The 22571-nt window shown below is 40.3% G+C and overlaps 3 protein-coding genes across 3 annotated transcripts; 2 read left to right on the top strand and 1 right to left on the bottom strand.

Annotated features, from left to right (window-relative positions):
- The first annotated feature begins 699 nt into the window (after window positions 1-699).
- Window positions 700-2976, top strand: LOC145480606 (uncharacterized). Its single transcript, XM_081458879.1, has 3 exons — window positions 700-986; window positions 1476-1728; window positions 2469-2976. Exons 1-3 carry the CDS (start codon window positions 706-708, stop codon window positions 2925-2927), a joined length of 993 nt encoding a protein of 330 aa, XP_081315005.1. The 5' UTR covers window positions 700-705; the 3' UTR covers window positions 2928-2976.
- LOC145480617 (gamma-aminobutyric acid receptor subunit pi-like) lies at window positions 2970-12243 on the bottom strand. Its single transcript, XM_081458888.1, has 8 exons — window positions 11615-12243; window positions 9057-9184; window positions 7834-7898; window positions 6933-7174; window positions 6437-6519; window positions 6208-6330; window positions 5222-5580; window positions 2970-4587 (listed from the first exon to the last, which is right to left on the bottom strand). Exons 1-8 carry the CDS (start codon window positions 11692-11694, stop codon window positions 4258-4260), a joined length of 1410 nt encoding a protein of 469 aa, XP_081315014.1. The 5' UTR covers window positions 11695-12243; the 3' UTR covers window positions 2970-4257.
- An 8801-nt stretch (window positions 12244-21044) lies between these two features.
- Window positions 21045-22477, top strand: LOC145480611 (uncharacterized). Its single transcript, XM_081458884.1, has one exon. It carries the CDS (start codon window positions 21388-21390, stop codon window positions 21856-21858), a length of 471 nt encoding a protein of 156 aa, XP_081315010.1. The 5' UTR covers window positions 21045-21387; the 3' UTR covers window positions 21859-22477.
- Window positions 22478-22571: the final 94 nt, after the last annotated feature.

The raw sequence follows: 22571 nt of genomic DNA, 5'->3' as shown, positions 1-22571 counted from the left end.
GTGTTACAAGATTTGCATTCAAAATAGCCAAATGGAAACGTAAATAAGTACTCAGTAATTCCTAAATTTTTCATGAATTAAAAAAAGAATAACGCTAAGGAACAAATTTGATAAATTGAAAGAATAACGAGAAATGTAAAACCTTAATTGCTCGAGCTCCCATTTATTGTATGAGTGAGAAATTCGTAAATTTGGATTGCCTGGTCTCTGCCAATCAGAATGAAGTAATTTTCTCAGTCATATCGTTATCATAGTATAAAGATTATAGCAAATATAATAACGTGTACGTTTCTCGGTGGCAAACTTTCAAAGAGTGATGTACACTGCAGGAAAATACAGAAACTCACAGCTGGGAATTTTATTAATGCGCTTTTCAACAACTTGTCTCGCAGTTGTGTAGATGATATGGTAAGGTTGTCCGGGGTTCTTGTTGGGTTACAAGTTGTAGCATTTTAGTTTTATTGGTTGAAATATTATTTTCAGTCGTGACTTACGTTTATGCTGTTTTCTGACAGTCGGAAAAGTCTTCTTGTGTCAGTAGTGAAGGTTAAAACACGGACATTGTGTTCAGTAGTATTTGTACAGCTGTAAACAAAAATAGTATACATTACGTATAACTGATGCTACGTTGTTTTTAATGAGCATTTAAATTATTCCATTAGAACGTATTGCTACTTGATTCAAAGACTGAGATACAGTTTTGAAATGCAGAGTTCGCCAGAAGTCGTTTTGATTTCATTCTCGGTGTTTAAATCTGTCCCTCCGAATGAATTTCGAGTGAACAAAAGCGGCCCTGACGACACACACGTACGCCTCCCAGATAACACGCAAGTCTCAATCATTAGCGATAAAGAAGAGTTTACTAACACGTTGAAGACCAACATTGTAAAGTCAACTAGTGACCTTGAAGCTTTCCGCAATCAGATCCTTAATCGTCCGCTTTTGCTGTTTGTAACTTGCGGCAAACACGTCCCACACGGGCAAAGGTACGTCTTACAGCTTAAGCTTTTGGTTTGTAAATTTTGCCGTTAGAACTTAAAACCAGTCACTTTTTTACCTTCAATATCGTTTTAATGCGGTATTACCTCAAGGTATACATCTAGCTGACATATTTTGATCTCTTTGGGTTACGGAATACTTCAAGCGCCAGAAACTGGTCGTATCAAAGTCTCGCCGATTTTGCTAGAAGACGAAATCGTTTGGAAAAAAAAAATTGTCGAGATTTCACGACACAAACGGATGAATTATTTACCTTTTCAATAGCTGGATTTGCTAAATAGCCGAAAAACACGACTCGGCCAATTTTCGTGAATAAAATTCTTGATACACCTGCGGAGCCAATAGTAAGGTTTTCAACTCTTCGTCAGTTAGGCCTCAAAAACAAACTACAGTCTACACAATTAAAGCTAACAGTGTTGAAAATTAAGCTGACGTCTCTTTCTTATTTTATTTCCTTTTTTCTGAACGACGATCAGATTGAACAACAGGGGACAATACTTGAGTTTTCGGGATCCCGAGTGGTGGATCCAATCTAACAGCACACCCTGGCGGAACCCCTATGCCCGGTGGGGTAATGAGCACGGTACCTCCTTTTACGAGGAGCGATATATTCGACCGGAGTTTGTGGTCAGCGTTGATACTTCCAATCCTAACGTGAGACGTAAATTAGAAGATGGACTCGACATGGCTGAGGACATGCTGCGTGAAAAAGCGAGTTTTGCTATAGAGGTCAGTGGTCTTGATTGATTTTAAAATATGAATTCTTCTCGAAGCAAGGTCGGTGGCCGCGCACGCGAGACTTAGTTTGATTCAGTATGATTTTGCCATTTCATAGAGCTGATTCTTTCGTCCTGGCGGGGTTCGAATTCATATCAGGATTTAGCAAACTACTGCTGGCGGAATAAAAACATAGAAGACAATATAATAAGAGCGGCTAAACAAAACATCTGTAATGAAAAAATTCTACCGGTAGACTTGGCTCATGCAGCTAAAACTCATCGCGAGGTCCCTCGAGATAGGTACACATTACTTGTTTTCGAGCGAGAATGACAGTACAAAAATGTCATTATCAGACGTAGTAAGACTTCAAAGTTGTTGATTCCTTGACAGCTAAACAGTCGAATTTTCATTTTGGCCGGCGCGCGGTCTTTGAACAAAAGGGTCAGAAGACTCAAAATAGCGAGAGAGTGAGAGTAGACGCTTAAACGAACGAAACGCTAACTGACAGAACCAATCAGATTGGCAGATTTCCAATAGAACTCAGCTGAGTGTCGTGGCTACCGAAATACTTTGTAATGCTCAAAAATAATTTCACCTGCTTTGAATATGCTTGTAGAGCCCGCAGCAAGGAAGGGTAATGACTCCCAGTTATTATGGAACATAATCGCTTCACATTTGTACATTGAACATTGAATCAAGGACAAGTAAGTCGATTTTCTAAAGAGACGCTCTGATATCTTTCTCGACAGTTTAACTTCAATCCCATGATTCTTCGTTGGTGGAAGAGTCAAGGGATCAAGCGGTACGACTCGTTGGAATGTCTTGAAATGACGGCAACGGTTGGAGCCAATTTTGTGGTCACAAACTATTCTGCTGTCAATCATTTCTTCGACTGTCACCCAGCCTGGTGCGCCTGTTGGCCTTGTTATCTTCTGTTGGCAGTCCCTTACAAGATCTGGCGTAACGCGGTGCAAGGAATTCGTGACGTGTCTGTCATGATGGAAGGAAATGCGCTCTCTACGAATCCTGGTTCCAATTACTGCTTGGCTGACCTTCACCAGTTCCCTGTGCGCAGTACTCAGCCCAGCGTTGGGGGCATGGTACCTAGTGCAGTTCCTGGAGTAGCTCATGGGATTCCTGTCCATACATTTCTGCCTCCGCCTTCCTTGCATGGAACTCTGGATAATCCACGCTTCAAGACAAACTAGATAACACACACTTAGAAAAAAAGGGGTGTTTGTAGAGGCGGGGGTGGGGGGGGGGGGTGAAGGCGTTAAATGTTCTTTTCAGGGCGTTGCATGGTTATCGGTGAGCCTATTACTGGAGAGGGAAAATTATAATTACGGATATATGCAGACTATCGGTCTCCCCGTTCACCTCCCTCCCTCCCCCCCCCATCCTTTTCCCTCTCCATCTGAAGAAAACACTGACTACCCATCAATATCTAATCAGGCTGCGCACAGTCAACATGATGACATGATGAAAATATAGAAGAAGTCTAACGTCGTGATGTACTAGCAAATTCTCACCACAAACATTCGAAGAAATAAATGGCAATCAGTATAGAAGCTTAGTCTTTCAAGATGGCAAGGAAAGGGTTCCCCAAAATCAAACAGACCCTTGGGATCTTTCACAGTCGTTTTACAAAGTAGAAAATCTTTTTGTTGTTTGGGCTGCCATTTTGAACATCAAAGAGTACAAATTAATGAGATAGAATGAGTTGGCTACAAAGTTTAATTCTTTTATTTATTCCTTCTTGATCATTAATTAAAAGAGGCGCTGGTTTTCTAGGAACACTAATGTGACGATTAATTTGTTATTCTTAATCGCTCCATTTTCGCCTGTAGGTATATTTTGTGCAGTTCTTGTGAATGTTTGTAACAAATAATGCAAACGACCTTAACAGTTGGAATAAAACAAAAAGGTTTTCATTGGAGTGGTTTTCATCCAAACAGGAAACACGAACTCGAAACAAATGCACATAAATGACAACATAAACTTTTGATATCGGGGAAAATGTTTTGAAAAACGGTAGTTTATTTGGAATTTCTGCGCGCTTAACGCAGCGTCCACACTACGCCGGAGAAATTTAAAAACGCAGCTTTATTTCTATGGTTAGGCCCACCGTCCACGCTAATTCGTCGCGAAATCGAAAACGCTCCTCAAAGTGGAGAAATTTGAAAACAATGGCTTTTCGTTTTCGTGTGGACGGAAAATATTTTAAAAACGGAACTTTTCGAAAACAATGACGTAAAGATAATCTTGCGATTTCCCTGACGAGGTTTCCCTCAAACACAAATCCAAAATGACCGGTGATTGTTACGTTTTTAAATTCCTGTAGCGCAGTGTGGACGGAAAACATTTGATGCTCTTCTTGAGTGAGACCTCCGTTTTCATATTCCTTCAGCGTAGTGCTCACGGGGCCTAAGTCGACTGAAGATGCTTCAAGTTTGACGATCCGCTCAGTACAAGGTTGTACGCTTGAGCAAAGCTTCTGCATTGAAGTTCATTTTTCACTGGAAAGCAACACTGACTTATTCAGCGAGAAAGAAATACGGCCCAATATGCGATACTCAACACCAAGAAAGTCAGTGGAAATGTCAAGCGGCATAACTCGTCCAGTTTTGTTGCCCAGCAAACCACAAATCGCTCTCTGAATCGGGGTTTGTGAGATCTGAAGAACGACTGCTTTTTATTTACTTCTGCTGCTGTGTTGTGCACAGTGTCGTTAGTTGGGAGGAAGTTGGTCCACTGTAGAAAGTCTTGAGAATTCCCTGTGGTTAGTACATCCATGAATCCCGTGTTAACCACACCATTTGCTACTGTTTTGGCCTTGGGACGAGGATTGGAAGGAATGGACTCCTGTACCTAAGTAGATATCGGATACAAAATATTTTAGTATAAATCTACTAGGTATTCTATCATGAATGACGCTCGCTGTTTGGCCACGCTACTTGTTAACAAACTGACGACCGTGTCTTCGCGTTTTCGAAGTGTCTGTGAAGATCATGAAGATTAATATTAAAGTTTTGAACGACTAGTAGATTTTCACTTAAACAATTAGATTATTCGTTCTCGATTTATAAGCTTAAGTGTGATAGTTATTCGGACTGTGCCCTCTCAACTATCACGCGATGGACATCTCGAGCTCATAAACTAATTGTTAATTAAAAATCTTTAGTTAGTCTCATATAAGCATTAGCTAAAGGTAACGGAACCCACTTGGAACCTCTTTCAGTCGAAGAGAAAACGGGCGGAGCCAGAAAATGCGGGATTTAATCTTTAAAGTCTGTACAGGTTAAATCCATTCCAATCAACGATGTGAATATAAGGCGCCATGAAGTGGCTAGGAGTATTGTTAACCTCCCTCCCACTTGCATGGGACGTTACGAGCAATCCACCCCACCAGCCCCAGAATTTTTTCAGGTTGCTAAACAGTTTGCTAAAGCCATCTATCCCGTTTTCTACGTTAATGCTTAATATATCCAGTTAGGCCACTCACTGTCTCTGTGTCGTTTTTCTTGTGGTGTTCCCTATTCTCCATCAATCTCTTTGCGTAATGGACAATAGCGTACTCAACCATGCAGCTGAAGACAAACACAAAACACGTGATCAGGTAGATATCAATTGCTCGTATGTAGGACACGCTAGGAAAGCCATCCTGTTCCCCAATTAGAAAGCTGCCTGATGCCAAGATCGTGATTGTTCCGAGCGATATTCGAGCTGGTGTCGCCTTGGTATCGATCCAAAAACCTACCCACGACAATGCTACGATCAGTGTAGCAGGCAGGTACCAACTTAGAAGGTAGAAGTTGATTCGTCGATTGAATTCGAACGTTATTGTAAGCCGTCCGTATTTACCTGGAACATAACAGAGCATAACAATGACCTTAAACAAGAAGTTACGGTAGTTATTTCACGCCCAATTGATAGTTTACCATGACTTGATTCAAAACTCTACTTTTGTCTGATCGGTGTTAACTTAAACCAGGAACTCCTGCTTAAACTCGTGGGTCTATAAGCCCCTCTGCACGACCCGGCCTCATGGTACAAAATCAACCATGCTGGGACGCAAGCTACTCAGAAGGCAGACTTCCAAAACAAAGCAACTCGCACCAGTCCAACTTGAATTTCCTTTGTTTTGAAAGTTTAGTTTGACGTCATGGGCGATATCAACGGTCTCCCTTTCCTTTGACCGAAGAGTCAAAGATGGTCATGTGAATCAAAGGTGTTTGATTCACATTCAACCTTTCGTATACTAACAAGGAATTTCTCGATTTCTTGTTTTACTGGTGTTGAATACTTTTTTAATATCTGTGCACTCAGTGCACACCTTTGAACTGAGGTACATTGCGACGCTTACATTTAACTTAAAGCACGATGTTTTATCTAGTCTCAGTCATCTTATTTATTTGATTGATTAATCCCAATTCACCATTTAACTAATCCTTCTCTTCTCTCAGTTAGTTATAGAAAAGAGATTCATACCTGATGTAAACTCTTGTGCTGTCACCGACTTCTCGTATGACATGAGCACAAAATGGGCGATATTTTCGTCCAATACTGTCAACTCACCCCATTCGTAATGAAGGTCTTCGTCTGTGTAGAAAACTGTTAAAAAAAATCAAGACAGTCTTACTAGTTCCTCAAGGGGCCGGGGAGAGGGGAAGGCGTCGGCAGGGGTCGGCATGGGGTGATAAACAATCCAGGTACTTACAACTAGTGATGTTCAAAAAGCAGGTCTGTTTGTCCATGGGAAAATCATGAAAGGTCATAGAGCAAGACAGTGTCATGCTGAGTCTGCAAAACAACAACAATGCCAACAAAAAATGGATGATTATTGTTTGATTAAGAAGAACCCCTCTGATCGAAAAATCTTTACTGGACAGATACCGCGAACTGAGTTTGACGAGTAATGCATTTTCGACATTGTCGAGTGGCATAATGGATAGTAATAGTTAAACGTTTTTCTTGGTTGAGGTTGACAGTGTTTCAGCAAGAAAGAAGGGAAAGCACCAGTTCACGTGTTTGTGCTGTTTCCTTCTATCACACTGAAACACCTTGAGCTTCGATCAAGAAACCGTGAACCACATTACCCATATTACCTTTCAAATTGTTGCTTGCGCTAATACACTTATACGCTTTTGTAGGACAACCTTTCTTAAAACAGCTGCATTATATTATGATATTTTAGTCAATGACAGTCAGAATACCTGGTGCTAAAAAGCACATCTCCGTTGGGCGATATACGTAAACCCTCACTTGCAGGGACTGCACTATCAGTCTGTACCGTCTGTATAGACTTAATGCCGTAAATATACGTGTCCGGAGTCCACAAGTCTTTCACTAAATCAACCTTGAAGACAATAAATTTCTTTCCCCCTGCTTGTTGCTCAGCATATGCCAGATTAGGGTCATGCCATCTCTGTCTGAAGAAGAACTCTATGGAAAAGTCCTACAGGGTGCACAAAATTTGTTTTCAGTTCAGCCAATAGCAAGAACAATACATGATAGTATTTTACATAACGACTCCTGGCGATAATCCTAAAAAAGCTTTCTTTCTACAAGATAGAGGAAAAACTGATGTTTGACTGTTTCGTACGCAGCGATCCGGAAGGAACACAAACCGCTGGCTACGGAACTCAAAGTACTGTAAATACTTCTTCATTATATTATTACAGAAATAAAATAGATTTTATAAGTTAGTCAGTTGGACACTAGCAAAGAAGAGAGCTGAAAAAATGTAGTAGCAACAGTTAGATTATGAGCTCGTGATAGTTGACGAGAGAGCGAACTATCTGATTTTTTTAGTATAAATCTACTATTTCAAAACGTTATCTAAACAACATAATAGATAGTGAGCAGCGTGGCCAATAAGAGAGCGGCATTTGTGATTGAACAATAGTAGATTTATACCAAATGTAAGCTACTAGGTTACGTCGAACCGCTTGGTTCGCTTTGTCAATGCTTAATAAATAGTAAAAGGAATAGTGAGAAGACTCAAACCCTCATGAAACATAAATTTTAAATTTACCATGATCCGTTTTAAAATTATGTTTAAGTGAATGGATACTGTTAGGTTCATTACGTGCTGATAAAATCGATATATCATACCATGTCGCTAGTATCAACCTGAAGTGACGCAATCTCGATAGAGACATTAACAAACACAGGGTCATCTGAAAGAAGAAAACAGAAGAGAGATGACATCATATGCCGGCGGCTAGAGGAAACTCTCATTTGAAAGTTAACCTCCTCTTTTTATTTCAGAACCAAAATAAATTCTCTAGTTAGCTTATTATAATTTTAACAAATAGATTCCATGTTGCCGTGCGTCTGTTCAGTAATGGATCACAGTTGATGTCAAAATATGGTAAGAACAAAAATGCGGCACACGAGCACGAAGGGGAATGTCACTGTTTTAGATGACATTGAAACGTTCAAATAAATGTTAATGACTTCATTTTTTTGTCTGTCCTCCAATAGATCATAAATAAGAACCAATCAAAATGCCGAGACATATGCCACAATTTAGCGATAGACCATTCACATTTCTTTTCTTTTCTTTTTTAATTTTGTATTTTTTTCAGTCTGTTATTTTTTACATGATATAATTTTTTTAAATACTTTTTAAAAGCCTTTTAGCCATTTCTGAAATTTGTACAGATTGATTTTCGATGATAGACATAACCGCGTTTTTAATTCATCTTTTATGCAATGTTCTGACAACGTAGTTGGGCTACTGATTTGTTAGTACTGACAGACTGACGGACTGACGGACTGACGGACAGACGGACTGACTGGACTGACTGGACTGACTGGACTGACAGACTGACGGACTGACTGACTGACAGACTGACGGACTGACGGACTGATTGACTGACGGACTGGACTGACGGACTGGACTGACGGACTGACGGACTGACGGACTGACGGACTGACGGACTGACGGACTGACGGACTGACGGACTGACGGACTGACGGACTGACGGACTGACGGACTGACGGACTGACGGACTGACGGACTGGACTGACGGACTGACAGACTGACGGACGATAGACTGACAGACTGATTGATTGCCTTATTTATTAGAGGCATGAGGGAGTTCGCAAAAATGCAATATGGCCAAACACACACTCATCAAAGGGGCCCTTAAGTAACCGGTGTACTTCGAGCAACAGCTGAAAGTAAATTTGGATTGACCTGCGATGGCTGAAATGGATTGCAATACATGAACGAACGTGAACATGAGAGCTAGCCAGTGTTCAGCTGAGCCAGCTAGTAGCAAACAGCAGCGCTTCTTATGATAAAGAGTGGTAAACAAATTCTTGCTTACCTCTTGGGAAGATGGTTTTTGGGCGCCGCGTCTTGTCATAATGGATGCCATTTTTCACACAGTAAACCAGGTCTTGAGTTGTTTTGTAGACAGATACGTTGCAGCGACTATCGTCTGCTAAAATGCATCTGAAAAACAGAAATGTCCTTTATTCCTAAGAATAAGCATTTACTTGTGGGTGACAGACAGACTGATAGACATGAGTAAGTTTTTCATTACACGTTCATTGCCTTGCAAATCAAACTCATTACCAACTTTAATTTGTTTGTAATAATGCCCTTTTCATAAAGCTACGATAACACGGGTACATTTAATCGACTATTTCAAGGACCTAATCCAATGCCACATTGTCTATTCAGTCCGGTGTCCGCTTAATAGAGGTTTCTAACAATAGAAATTAGCCAAATACAATTTATTCTGGTGTCCGCGTCCGCTTAATAGAGGTGTCTGCTGAACAGGGGTTCGTTATAAAGGGAAATATAACACGTGAATTTCGGGACCAGGGTGAGTGTCCGCTTAATAGAGGGTGTCGGCTTAATTGGGATAACGAAGTTAAACAGTTTCATTGGCCTATCCATCGTGGTATATGGGTATATGACCAATCATTTCATTGGATAATGCAATTCGAGAGTTTTCATTGGCTTAGCCATCATGGGTCACGAGATCTCATATCACGTTCCACTAAATATAGTAAGCGTACGCGTGATTTTTTGGGGCGTTGTTTCTTTACTTAAGTTAAACTTTCTATATTTTGGGGGCGTTTTTAATAAAACAATATATCAAACAATTATTCCACTCGCGCTTGCTGGATATGAGATGATTATAGCTCTCTCCTCCGCCGGCAGAGGCTCCCCATGGGAAATTTGGCTATCTACCATCCAACGCGCCCTCGTGGAATAATTGTTCAGTAATTATAATGAGCTAAAGATAAACAGACTCCTCGCGTGTATATAGGCTGTCACCTGACTGTTGCAACTGCTCGAGACTCTCAGGAACACGAATTTCGTCCGTTCTGATACATCAGTTATCAAACATTTGTGTTCCTTTGATTTAACACGGTTCTCGACAATGTCGACACAACATCAACACAACTTGAGGGCGTTCGAACGTTCAGCTTGGTGTGAATAAGGAACTCCGAAATGTTTATAAGACCTCGTTCACACTACGCCGGAGAAAGTTGAAAACGCAGCTTTTTTTTCTACGGTTAGGCCTTCCTTCCACATTATTCTGTCACGAAAACGGAGCTTTTCGAAAACGCTTTTCAAACCGGGAGAATTTGGAAATGCCAGCTTGGAGTTCTAATGTGGGCGGAAAACATTTTGAAAAGGAGCTTTTCGAAAACGATAACGTTACGATATTTATGGGATTTTCCCGCACGATTTTTCCTCAAAGACAAATCCAAAATGACCGGTGATTGTTGCGTTTTTAAATTTCTCCAGCGTAGTGTTTTCAAATTTAACTAGCGTAGTGTGGAGGGGGCCTCAGTGGAAAGAGAAAACTACGTTTGGTTCCAATCGCAATTTATAGCGTGAATTAATCTATTGCAAACAATTCAGTCACCCGCATATAAACAAAACATTGTCATTCAGCGCAACAGACTTCATGCAGACTATACGCCACAAACATCAAACAATTTTCTGGAGCAATTTTAATACATCAAAATTGTTTTGGACGACGTTCAGCTGTGTGAGTTAATTAACAGACCCGGCGAAAATCACGATTAAATATCACGAGAAGTTAACATAAGAGAGAAAATTCCTTTTTCCAAGTTACGTTTCAGCGAAAGAAAAGATACGAACAGGTACAGCTCCGGGCTGTTTGTCGAAAACTGATTAACACTAATGAGGATTTAAACTGAAGCAAGATTTTCTTGCCTTTTGAATTTGTTCAATAGCGCTTTGAACCGCTGATTTTAGTTTGCTTGACCAGAATCGAAAACTGATGGAAAAAAAGAAAATGATAATAATAATAATAAAAAAATAATTCTGTTGATAACTTGTGCGAAACAAAATTCAACGTCATTTAAATACTGCCCGATTTCATAAAGGGATTTGTTGGTAGGCTAGCTCATTACGTGGACTGCATTGTAACAGCCCAGTACTAGCATAGAGGAACTTGCTGCTTAGCGAAGACCAGCTAAGCGTAAACAACACAACAGTAACGATTTACTGGAGTGATTTCCTATGAAAATAGTATTTCTCCGTGTGACAAAAATTGAGCTGAATCCGACATAACTGTTATGGGATTTAGGTCTAGACGGCTATACCATCGGAAATAAAATTTTAATTAGTGCATCAAATATTGGAAAAAATAATCGTGTATTGCTCGCGCTCTGTACATTATAGGTGCGTTCCGCCGTCCGACATTCAGCACAGTATCTCGATGTACTCTGCAAAAGTAATCATCAACGTTTTATGTATTCCAGACAACTCTCTTCAAGGTTGAATTTACCTTGTGACAATTCACCTCACGTTTGGCGACGAATGTGGGATGAAGCTTGTGTTAACGTTAGATGATAGTGGTAGTAATCTGTAAGTTTTTTTTATAACAGTTTTTACCTGAGGATGAATCCACTGCACCCCATCATCAGAACTACAGCCAAGATTGACTTAGTCATGCTGCCGATCTCGAAACGCATGATACAAAACTATGACTTCTGAAACACAATTTTAGGCGACGAGCTCTTGTGATAACGCATGTAATTTACCCGCTGCGAAAAATTTAAACTGTATAAATTATGCATGCAACACTAGGCAACGCGATAGTAAAGGTGTCTAACATGAACAGGTGTTCGTGTTTCAAGGGGCACGGTGCTGATAGCCTAACGATATGCCTGGGTTGGCCGTGCCACTGATTGGCTAAGGACACAACACCTACTTTCTGATTGGTTACTGACCGTTGCTGGAGTCTTAAACAGCAATTATAGACCTCAGCCGAACGTGAATCCAAAGTAACCACAAAAAGACTTTCCAAAGTCGTTGGCAATGCGTTTAACGAAAGCATTCCCATTTACTGTAACTGTCAACGCCCAAAGTTATTTTATACCACTGCACAACTGCGAACTTGGTTTCACCACTCTGAGATTGTTTGGTTGTTACCAGACGAGTTCAGAACGCAGTAAACCCCTATGCGTCAGTAGTTACCGGATGGAGGAGATCAAGAAAGCAAAATGATCACGCCTTTCCTCTTTCATTTGTTTCCCCTATGTGTGTTTTTCATTTCGCCTCTTAATTTTTGCTTGGTAGAATAAGCAGGTTTGTTTATCTTAAAATACAACAGGGGAGTAGTCAACAATGAATTGCAAATTCATTGATTGAACTGGCTTTAGAAAGGAATTCAAAGTGTAGGCAAATTTTTCTCGTGAGGACACTTCTTCTTTAGTTAGCTTGTTTTGAAAGTGTCGCGTCAAAGGAAACAGGGAAAACAAAATGAAATGAGATATTCCTAGTGCTTATCCAACGGAACAAAGCGTACAACTGAGCGTTGATGAGGGAGATAACTTGGTGATTATGCAAGGCAAGATGGCGGCAGCACGTGCTCTCTCCGCTCTCCTCGATTTACCGTTATTGCCTCTTTTTTTCTTCCCTCTGGGTACCTTTTTAGTCAGAGAACAACAGATTGTAACCATGCTTGATATGTACTACACCTTTGAGTCACGCGCGCTAGCGGCGAAGAGCAAAGCGATCCGGCGGGAAGGAGTCTGGTGAAGAGGTGCCAAGAAAGTTTCTTGTTTCGCGGCTTCGCCGCTCGATTTCGCTCTCGCGGCTATGCCGCGCGCCCTTGCTCCAACGTGAGCCTGCTCGCAGGCTAGATATGTATACGTAGGCGTCATATGGGAAGGATACTATAACAGCGATACAAATTCCCTTCCCTCCTTCTTGTCTTTTGTATGCTTACGATTTCAGCTGCATGAGTGGGAGACGAACGTTTCTGCAAGGTCGACTGCCCAATGATGTGGATGGTGCTCGATCATTTCAACTGATCAGACTGTCTGGGGATATTCATCCAAACCCAGGTCCACCTAGGCCTGGGATTTAAGTATCCTTGTAGGGAATGTTAACGGAGTGTACGAAGCAACCAGGACACCATTTTGTGCTACAACTGTGATTGCTGGTTTTATGCGAATTGTGCTGGTATGAGCAAACAAACTTTTAAATGTTATCCACACCGGCATAACCTGGATTAAGAATATTCTTTTTGTGCACTACCCAAATTAAATGATTCGTTCTTTGATGATGATCTTCGAAGGATACAAACTCCAACTGGAATCTAAGTATAAATGTTCGTGATGCTTTCGAGGATGTTGACGACCGGATGTTGAAAACCTTCAAATCATCCGAGTATTCTTCCCATTCATGAACACAACTCACAAGGTTACTTCAAATTTCAACCCATAAACCAGGTTCTGGTAGAGAAATTGCTTCTGGATATAAATGTCCAAAAATCCTGTGGCCACGACACGATTTCTCCGAGACTACTTAAAGAGTCAGCGGCTGTGATTGCCAGGCCAATGGCCAATATAATTAACTCCTCTATCAGTCGATGTAGGTATCCAGCCTCGTGGAAAATGGGACAAGTCACTTCACTATTTAAACAAGATGACGAATTGAGTAAGGCAAACTACAGGCCGGTCACAGTTTTGCCAGGAATCAACAATATTTATGAGAGGATTTTAGTCGTACAGCTAAAAGACTTTTATAGTTTTATTTTGTCTGATTTTATAAGCTCGTATAAACGGTTCCACAGCTGTGAGACGTCGTTATTAAGAATCATAGAAGAGTGGAGGTGATGATGGGCAACTCGTGGGGATAGTGTCAATGGATTTGTCAAAGGCCTTTGATGTTATACAGCACCCACTGTTATTAGCCAAGCTCAAACCCTACGGGCTAGACGAGGACAGCTGTGCCCTGTAAAGAGACAACAGAGGGTGAAGATTGGTGACACCTTCTCGTCATGGGAGACTGTTGAGCGGGGGTGCCTCAGGGTAGCGTTTTAGGCCCCATTCTTTTCAATATATTTATACACGATCTTTTCTATCATATAAAGAGAGCTAAGCTAAACGCGTACCTGACGACCATCAAATTAATTGCTTAGACTGGGATCCGGTGGCACTAGAAGAATGCTTGTGTAAGGAAGTTGAAACAGCAAATCAATGGTACAATGACAACGGTATGATTGTCAACGAAACTAAACATCAGGCCTCGATACTTGATGTTACGTAGCATACTTTCTCTTTTCCAGTGAAAGAGTCCATCGACATATTTGGTATAAGCATTGACAACAAACTTCAGTTTGATAAACACGTTTCTTCGGTTTGCAAAAAGGTAAATAATCAGTTAAATGTCATGATAAGATTTAGAAAAGTGATCTCCAAAGCCACTTCGGTTAAACTGTATAAGGCCTTTATCCTACCGCACTTTCATTATTGTTCATCGGTGTGGCATTTCTGCGGCGCGCGAAATACTGAGAAACTAGATGCTCTCAATAAATGGAATCTTAGGTTCATTCTATGATACGTTATTGGACAAAGTCAACTGTGTTTCTCTATATAACATACGTATACACAATATGTTAATTTTACTCTCCAAAAGTTTATTTCTAACTAAGTATCCTATCTACGTGAGGAATATGTTTACTCTCCCTACTACCTCCTATAATAGGGACTTTAAGATACGCTACGGCGAGGTGCTACTACGGCTACTTTTGCCGTGAGGGACTAGGCTGGCAACGGTGTTTTACCCGCCAAACTCAAATGATTAAGATTTTGCTGTACGGCAACGGTATGTGCAGTCTCTACGTGTCTTTACAAAAATGACTACTTTCAAGGAAACCAGAGATCATTCTACTTTCATACGAAATAGGCTTGATTAATGACAATGATTTCCTTCTCCTGTATCCGTCTTACATCTCCCAGAACTCAGATTTACCTTTTAGAACTTGATAGAACCGCCTGTAATATTCCAACCACAAAACAAAATATAAACTCTGATATAAAAAAGCTCGATTTCAACACGGACAGGTTTTGCGTACAACGATTACGTGATAAGCCCGAAAATGCAAACTTTCGATTATAATAAAATACATTTTGAACAGTAATAAACAATTATAGCTCAGATTAGAACATACGAAGCTTTCTTATAAACCGCGGCTGTTCGGCCCGATACTAATATGACTGAATTGATCATCTCGCGGTAGGTGCTAAAATCGTTCAAATTTTCCGTACAAATGACAAAGAAACAATGATCTTAGAACTGACTTTAATTTTACGATTGAAAACTTTGTCTTCAAACCAGGCTGTTCAAACAGTGCAAAAAGCGTTAAAATGAGAAGTAAACAACAGGCTTATACTCACGTAGTGAAGAGTACGTGAAAGCAGGCACTTTCCCGTAGTAGAAAGCAAGGCTACGGCGCGAAAGCCGCAGTGGTACGCGCGTCATGACGTCACCGGAAGTGATCTTCACTATCTGCCTAGCCGTGCCATATCTTAAAGTCCCTAAATTGCGCGGTAACAACATTCTGACGCTCCCTGGCCTGTACCTAAAACTTACTACTACTTCTTTCTTAACTTGAAAAATATTTATTATTTTCCAAGTTGTAGTGGTGAAAAGATTTCACTCTATCACTCCTTCACTCAGTTCACTACATTTGGAAATCCCCTGGGAGGGGGGGGGGAACTCCCGTATGAAAAGGCAAGGGATGCTCTTCGGAAAATTTGAATTTAACTCCTAAGAGAGACTTATGCGGACGTTGCTTGAGCTTCATTAGACCCCTAAAAGATGCCACTTAAAACGGAATAGGTTCGATCACTAGCCACTGTTCAGGAAAGGATCCCGCGCGCACTCGTAGACCCGACGCGTACTCGAGAGATCAGCGGAAATCAAGCCTGAAAACAGAAATCAAATGAGAACGTTTCTTTTATTATTATTTCCTCGAGTGCACCCCAAAGGATACTTTGACAGCTAAAAATGGTGACGTTTCGTCATCAACACCCTAAGTGAGACCAGAATCCTTGATTTGTACCCGAGACGACAAGCATCCGCGACCTTTTCATATAGGAGTCCCACTCCCACCCGGGGTTCGAACCTCAGCCTTTTAAGGCCGTTTTACAGTCGCTTGCAGCGTGTAAAGTTAGTTATTTTCGAGAGGTAGAAGGTACAACTATTTTTTTCATTGTAAGGAAAATACTTCTGGTTCTTCCTTAGCGATTCGATTCAGGGAAAGTCTTCGTTGTTTTTGACTTTTTCCTTCACAAACCTACGTGATATTGTGAGCGGCAATCGATATAAACGAATGATTAAAGGGTCCAGACGATTTTTTTAACACAAGAAACGGAAAGACAGACGCTACCTTTCGGTATATGGTTTCTTTACAGAAAAAGAAAAAAAGCAATGAAGAAGAAAAGGAAAAAAATTCTCCAGCCACCAGTAGGTTTCGAACTCCCAATGTCGCGCATGGCGAGCCAGCGCTTATCACACTGCGCTACTTGTACATCAGTTACCGCGATGGGAAAGTATTAATTATTTATTTACTTACCGCAGGCTCGAGTGTTTCGTTCAGTCTATAGCTCACTTTTGACCAAAAAAAATGATCCTGCCGTTTTTGACTACAGCACAAGGAAGACATCTATAGATACACTTGATGTAAAACGTGTAGGAAGGCCTGAGTAACAAACAGCTTCTTAACGATAAACTTTTTCATTTTGCAAATATCACAACCCACCCCTGAATGGAAAAAGGCTTTATGGGCTTGTTCGAAAGCTAGACTGCCCTCACATCACAAGTAGTTTCTTAATGAGCAATGCCTCATAACACCCTTTCATGCATGATTTACTTTCCAAGTTCAGTGGCTCACAGATCTTATCATGTCGTTAAACAGTGGAACTCACTGCCGGACAATGTTCGAACTTTGAACCTTAATGACTTTAAAAAAGTATTAGCTAGCTTTAGCTTAATGTAAATTTGGAACATTTCGCAAATTACATTTTTGCTTAATATCGCATTTTAAAATATTCAGTATACAGATTTATTTCATTTTAGCCGTTAATTGTAAATATCCCACAGAATTGTAGTTTGTATGTTACTGTGTATTATGTTGATTTCTTTTGATATTTTTCCCTCGGAAAAATTAGCTTGTATAATAGCTACTCTTAAATTCGAGAAAAAATAAAGTTTATGTATGTATGTATGTATGTATGTATGTATGTATGTATGTATGTATGTATCTACTGGGTTTTTTCATATCAAAACTGTAACATTCCGCTAGCAGGTTGGAAGACCGCGAAATTCCAAACTTTTAAATAAAGAAACCACTTCAAAATTCGTTATCACATTGTAGGGTTTGTTTGTCTAAAAAGAAAAAAACTTTACACCTCGAATACAACCACCATAATTAAGGCATAGCACATACCGTATAAAATGATCATGCAACATTGCACCTTCACAAAATTAGTAGCATAATTATGCAAAGTATCATTTGGTCTAAAAACAGATATAACGAAAAGTAAACAAACAACTTAAAACCATCGATAACGTTCAAATCGACAGAAATGACAGTCGTAAGGCGTTTGCCCAGAAAACTCCACCAAGTCTGAAACTTCACAACTCTGATTTGGAGGCCATTCGCTGTTTACCTAAACAGCAATAAATCAAAAAGTGACGGCGATACCTGAATGATAAATCAAGTGCTTTTATGACCACGAAGAAGATAAACGAAACTAACTCATATTAATGAAACTTTTTGCAGTGTTCTGGAGCCATGTAAATCTTGCTTATCGTGATTTCCTCATCGCTTCCTTGAGTGCGTAGGGTTGCCGTCGCCTTGCAATAAGATTATTGACTGCGGAATACTCGGGAAGCTAGAAACTTCTGTTTCCCGAGGACTTTTTCTCTTACGGAATATGTCCTGGAATCATTCAAAAACCCTATTCTTTTCTACTTTAGCCAACCAGGAAAATAAACAACAGTCTCCACCGTGTATCTCTGTCTTAGTTTTGTTTTCAGTCTGTTTCCCTCGCTGAAAAATGCTTGCGTTGCTGGACCTTCCGCGAGACATCGTCAATACACTCAGGTATGGTCTGCCCAACTGTTACCAAATTATTTCGTTTTGTACACAAATATCAACCTTTACATAAATCAAAACTACAACAAATAAAATGAATAGTTCCAGGTTGCAGTAATAACTTTCAATCTTTTAGACTAACAGCAAAAGGCTTCGTTTCAGTACAGGACACTTTCATACTGTGACAAACTTTACAAGTTTAACTCCATCTTGATTAAATTTTTTTTTACTTGTTCTTCTTTGAAAAAGTAATCGTCAAACAGAATATCCTCCCTAAAAATGATATTATATCTAACTTTTGTGATTGAAATTTTCAAAACCCTGCATTTGTTATCTTTATTGCAAACGTTAAAACTGTTGAAATTGATCAATTTTCTCAGGGGCGGAGCAGTAGACCAAAAGCAGCAACGGTTGTCGCTAGATCAGGTAAGTTAAGACCTGTTGGAAAGGTTCAATAAGGGGATGGGTTACTAACGCCGCACATGTCATCTTCTCCCGAGTAAAGAGGAAAGAGGAAAGAGGAAAGAGGAAAGAGGAAAGAGGAAAGAGGAAAGAGGAAAGAGGAAAGAGGAAAGAGGAAAGAGGAAAGAGGAAAGAGGAAAGAGGAAAGAGGAAAGAGGAAAGAGGAAAGAGGAAAGAGGAAAGAGGAAAGAGGAAAGAGGAAAGAGGAAAGAGGAAAGAGGAAAGAGGAAAGAGGAAAGAGGAAAGAGGAAAGAGGAAAGAGGAAAGAGGAAAGAGGAAAGAGGAAAGAGGAAAGAGGAAAGAGGAAAGAGGAAAGAGGAAAGAGGAAAGAGGAAAGAGGAAAGAGGAAAGAGGAAAGAGGAAAGAGGAAAGAGGAAAGAGGAAAGAGGAAAGAGGAAAGAGGAAAGAGGAAAGAGGAAAGAGGAAAGAGGAAAGAGGAAAGAGGAAAGAGGAAAGAGGAAAGAGGAAAGAGGAAAGAGGAAAGAGGAAAGAGGAAAGAGGAAAGAGGAAAGAGGAAAGAGGAAAGAGGAAAGCGATCATCTTCCGATGGCAAACTCCGAAAATTGGCTGTATTATAAGCGTTCACTTGGCTTTGAAAATTTTCTTTGTGACAGCGTTCGGTAAATCGTTTTGGTGAAGATCTTCCCGCAGGCCACACAAATAGGAAACGTGCCGCGGAAATCTTCCCGTCAAGGTCCTTAACCCTTAAAAACTTAAACTTCTGCAAGCACGGAAGAAAACCTTTGAGAAAGTCTGAGGGCTTCTTCGCGTACTGCTAAAAACACCACATCAGAAAAGAACTGAAAAATTGTTTGTTTGCTTGGTTTGTTTACTTCGAAGCAATCGTTCATGTGATCGTCACTTTTAGGAATTTGACGCCCATTTCTCTGCAGTCGAATATTCTGTAACATATTTCCTTCCTTTTTTTGGCTCCACAAAGGTATGTTCCGATCAGGTTTGGAATCAAAAAACCATCACGCTTCAAAGGGACAGGACGCCATTTTGAATCTGTCCAAGTGCCTGGTCATATTCTCGCCTTTGTACTAACCCCCAAATACGTACACTGAGACAATGGCGTGACTTTGAACAACGAGACAAACTTGTCGGGGAGGGGGAGATATGGGAGAGCGTGTTTAATCCAGGTTTAATGCATAAATTAATTGTCTAACAAAGTGAGTGAGTGGTTTTTAATTGAATTCAACCCCCAAACCCTAAACCCCATAGCATGACTTACGTCATACCATGAGGTAAATATGGTTAAGTAAAAACTGTTGTGAGGGATAATTCTCCACGAGCAATGACAGAGGATTGTCTTAATGGGCTTGCACTAATGCATACTCATAAGTATGGTGTTACTTTGAATGCTGAGGATATCCTTGACGATTTCGCAACCTGTGGAAGCAGGAGGATGGAGCTCCTCTTTTAAGCTACCAAATAACAAGAGAAAAAGTTTGCCATTTTAACCCTTCGTACTCCCGATCTCACCTTAGCAAAACGGCGACAGCCGAGCGGCAAATGCATAATTATTAGTGGCATCAGTGGTTCAATTGATATATCTAAAAACAGGCTATCCAAAAACCTCGCTACGCCCCTGTTATCTAGTAACATGCACGTAGGAATTTAATTAATGAACTTAAATGAAAAGAGCGTGTCCCTAGAATGGGAATTCAGTTTAATTCTGCTCAGTTCTACCCGCTATCTTTTTGCTTTTGTGTTTTTGCTTTTTACGTATAAATTTGGCGAAGTATCATTAAACTATAACAACTTCCTGCACCGGCCAGTCCAGTCAGGTTAACTTTTGTTCATCTTTCAAATTTAACGCCGGGTTACTTTCGCTGACCTTTAGCTCTGCATAATGGAACACTAACGTGGGTGAACTAGTTTACAGCGAAATGCATTCTGAAGTAACGTAGCGACATAAACTCCGCTACAACGATTAGATATACATACTGCATGTACCCCGCAATGCTCCGTCCACGATAAGTCGCGAAAAAGGCATACGCACAAACTTATCTTTTCCCTTAAATAACTAAATAAAAATTATCTTATGTGTCTTCTTCAGCCTTTCTACAAGCCTTATACTGGGATTGTAAATCGAAAGTAAATCAGCTGCTAATGTTGTGGACATTTCAGAAACATGCACAATACGTTAGGGAATGTCTGTACTAGGTAATCTCATCATTGTAAGTCCATACAGCGGTAATACAATTTTGCGCCTTAGCTTAGCCACAAGTACAATATCAACAACAACACACAATACGCAAACTCGACAAATAAGATTACTTCATACTTTAAAACTTCGACAAACAAAATCCCTTATTTGCGGAAATTCACAATACCGTCTTGCAAACTGTCTTGCAATCGTTGTGATTACTCTACGTGAAAGCGAACAAACATTGAAAGCGGCGAAACCTCCTCTTTAATTAATGATATGATCATGCAATTTTAATATAGGACATGGCGGTGTAAACAAGCAAAACAAAGGAAGTTCGTCGGTAATTAGGTGTAGCGGTCTCGCGATTGAAAAGCCACAATGATTGGCTAATTATAGTGGTCCACAACAATCCGCAAACAAATTAACGCTCGTATAATTATTGAGTGCTGACGTTCCTGCGACGGTGTCAGCGAAGTTGGATCGTTTGGATAAGTTCCCGTTCGTCTGACAGTTGTTGTAGGCACGGGAGAGTGTTAAACCAGGATAGGTGTGTTGCTTTGTTGCATTGTATAATCACGTTTCAGTACGGCGCTGCTAAGAGATATGGAAATCGTCCTTCACTTTTAGTCTCTTGAAGACGACTATCAAGCGTGCGACATGTCAAATGTTGAAACAGATCTAAATGAAAATTATGAGCCACGCAAATCAATCTCCACCCGCTTCCCCGAAGATTTAATTATTCGAGAAACGGTCCCGGGACAAGATACATCAAAGGAGCTTGAAATGATTGCACAGAGCGAGGAAAAGATTGACGTGAATTGCTTGAATGAGTATGGCCATACTGCCTTAAGCACGGCCGCTTTTGTGGGAAGTATGAAATGCTGCAAGATTCTTGTTGAGCTCGGCGCTGAAGTGGGAAAGAGAGACGAAGATGGCTGGACCGCCATGCATTATGCCATGGCCAAGGGATATTTGGACATCGTAAAGTACTTGATCATGTGTGGAGGAGACATTTACGTGAAGAATAATGACGGCGACTCGCCGTTAGAATTTGTCGAAGATGACGAAATAAAAGACGTCTTGTTGGCGTGTTACGAGAAACATTCAAAAAGGAAGACTGAAGTTTGATCAGAGTGAAACTTTGCGTGGCGTAAATAGAGTCTCAAGAGTTATGCTGGAGTGATATCCACAGTTGAGTAAATAACAAAACCGCTTATGAATATTGCATACTTTTGAATATAATTAAGACAGATTTCTGCTTTAAAGGCTAACGGCATAAAAACGTACAACTAATACAACGGAAACTGTGCTATTCATTTAATGACATATTTCCTGGCATTTGAATAAGAGAGTTTTCCTTTTTTGAGCTTAAAGATGAGTAAATATTTCTTTATTAACATTTCTATGTGTATCAGAAACCCTGTTTAGGCTGCTAAACTAATTGTACATTAGTTCCATATTTATTTAGAGTTCAAAGCACATGAAGGTTAAATTGAACGTTAAAATAGAAACAGAACACGAACAATATGCCGGTCAAAACGCCTCTTCTTGGCGATAAACAAACTTGGCTAGACAAAAATCGTAATTTATTTATCACCATAAGACAGAATATAAAGGGGACCCGGGGTTCTGTTAGGCGAAGTGACAAAAATCCAATCTCGTTCCCAGGGAGACCCTGAAAACGAGGTCGGACTAGCGAAGACTAGCTAGAAATACTTCTAGGCGCTTCATGTTACTGAAGCCGGGATAACATCCAAACATTTAAGAAACATGAGGACACCGCCGGCGTAGTAACGCAGTTTCTAAAAAAAGAATTATTGTCTAGTTTTAATTAAATTAAC

Source organism: Orbicella franksi, chromosome 3, assembly GCF_964199315.1.
Source record: "Orbicella franksi chromosome 3, jaOrbFran1.1, whole genome shotgun sequence".
Lineage (NCBI taxonomy): Eukaryota > Metazoa > Cnidaria > Anthozoa > Scleractinia > Merulinidae > Orbicella > Orbicella franksi.
This window is presented reverse-complemented; position numbering and strand designations above follow the sequence as displayed.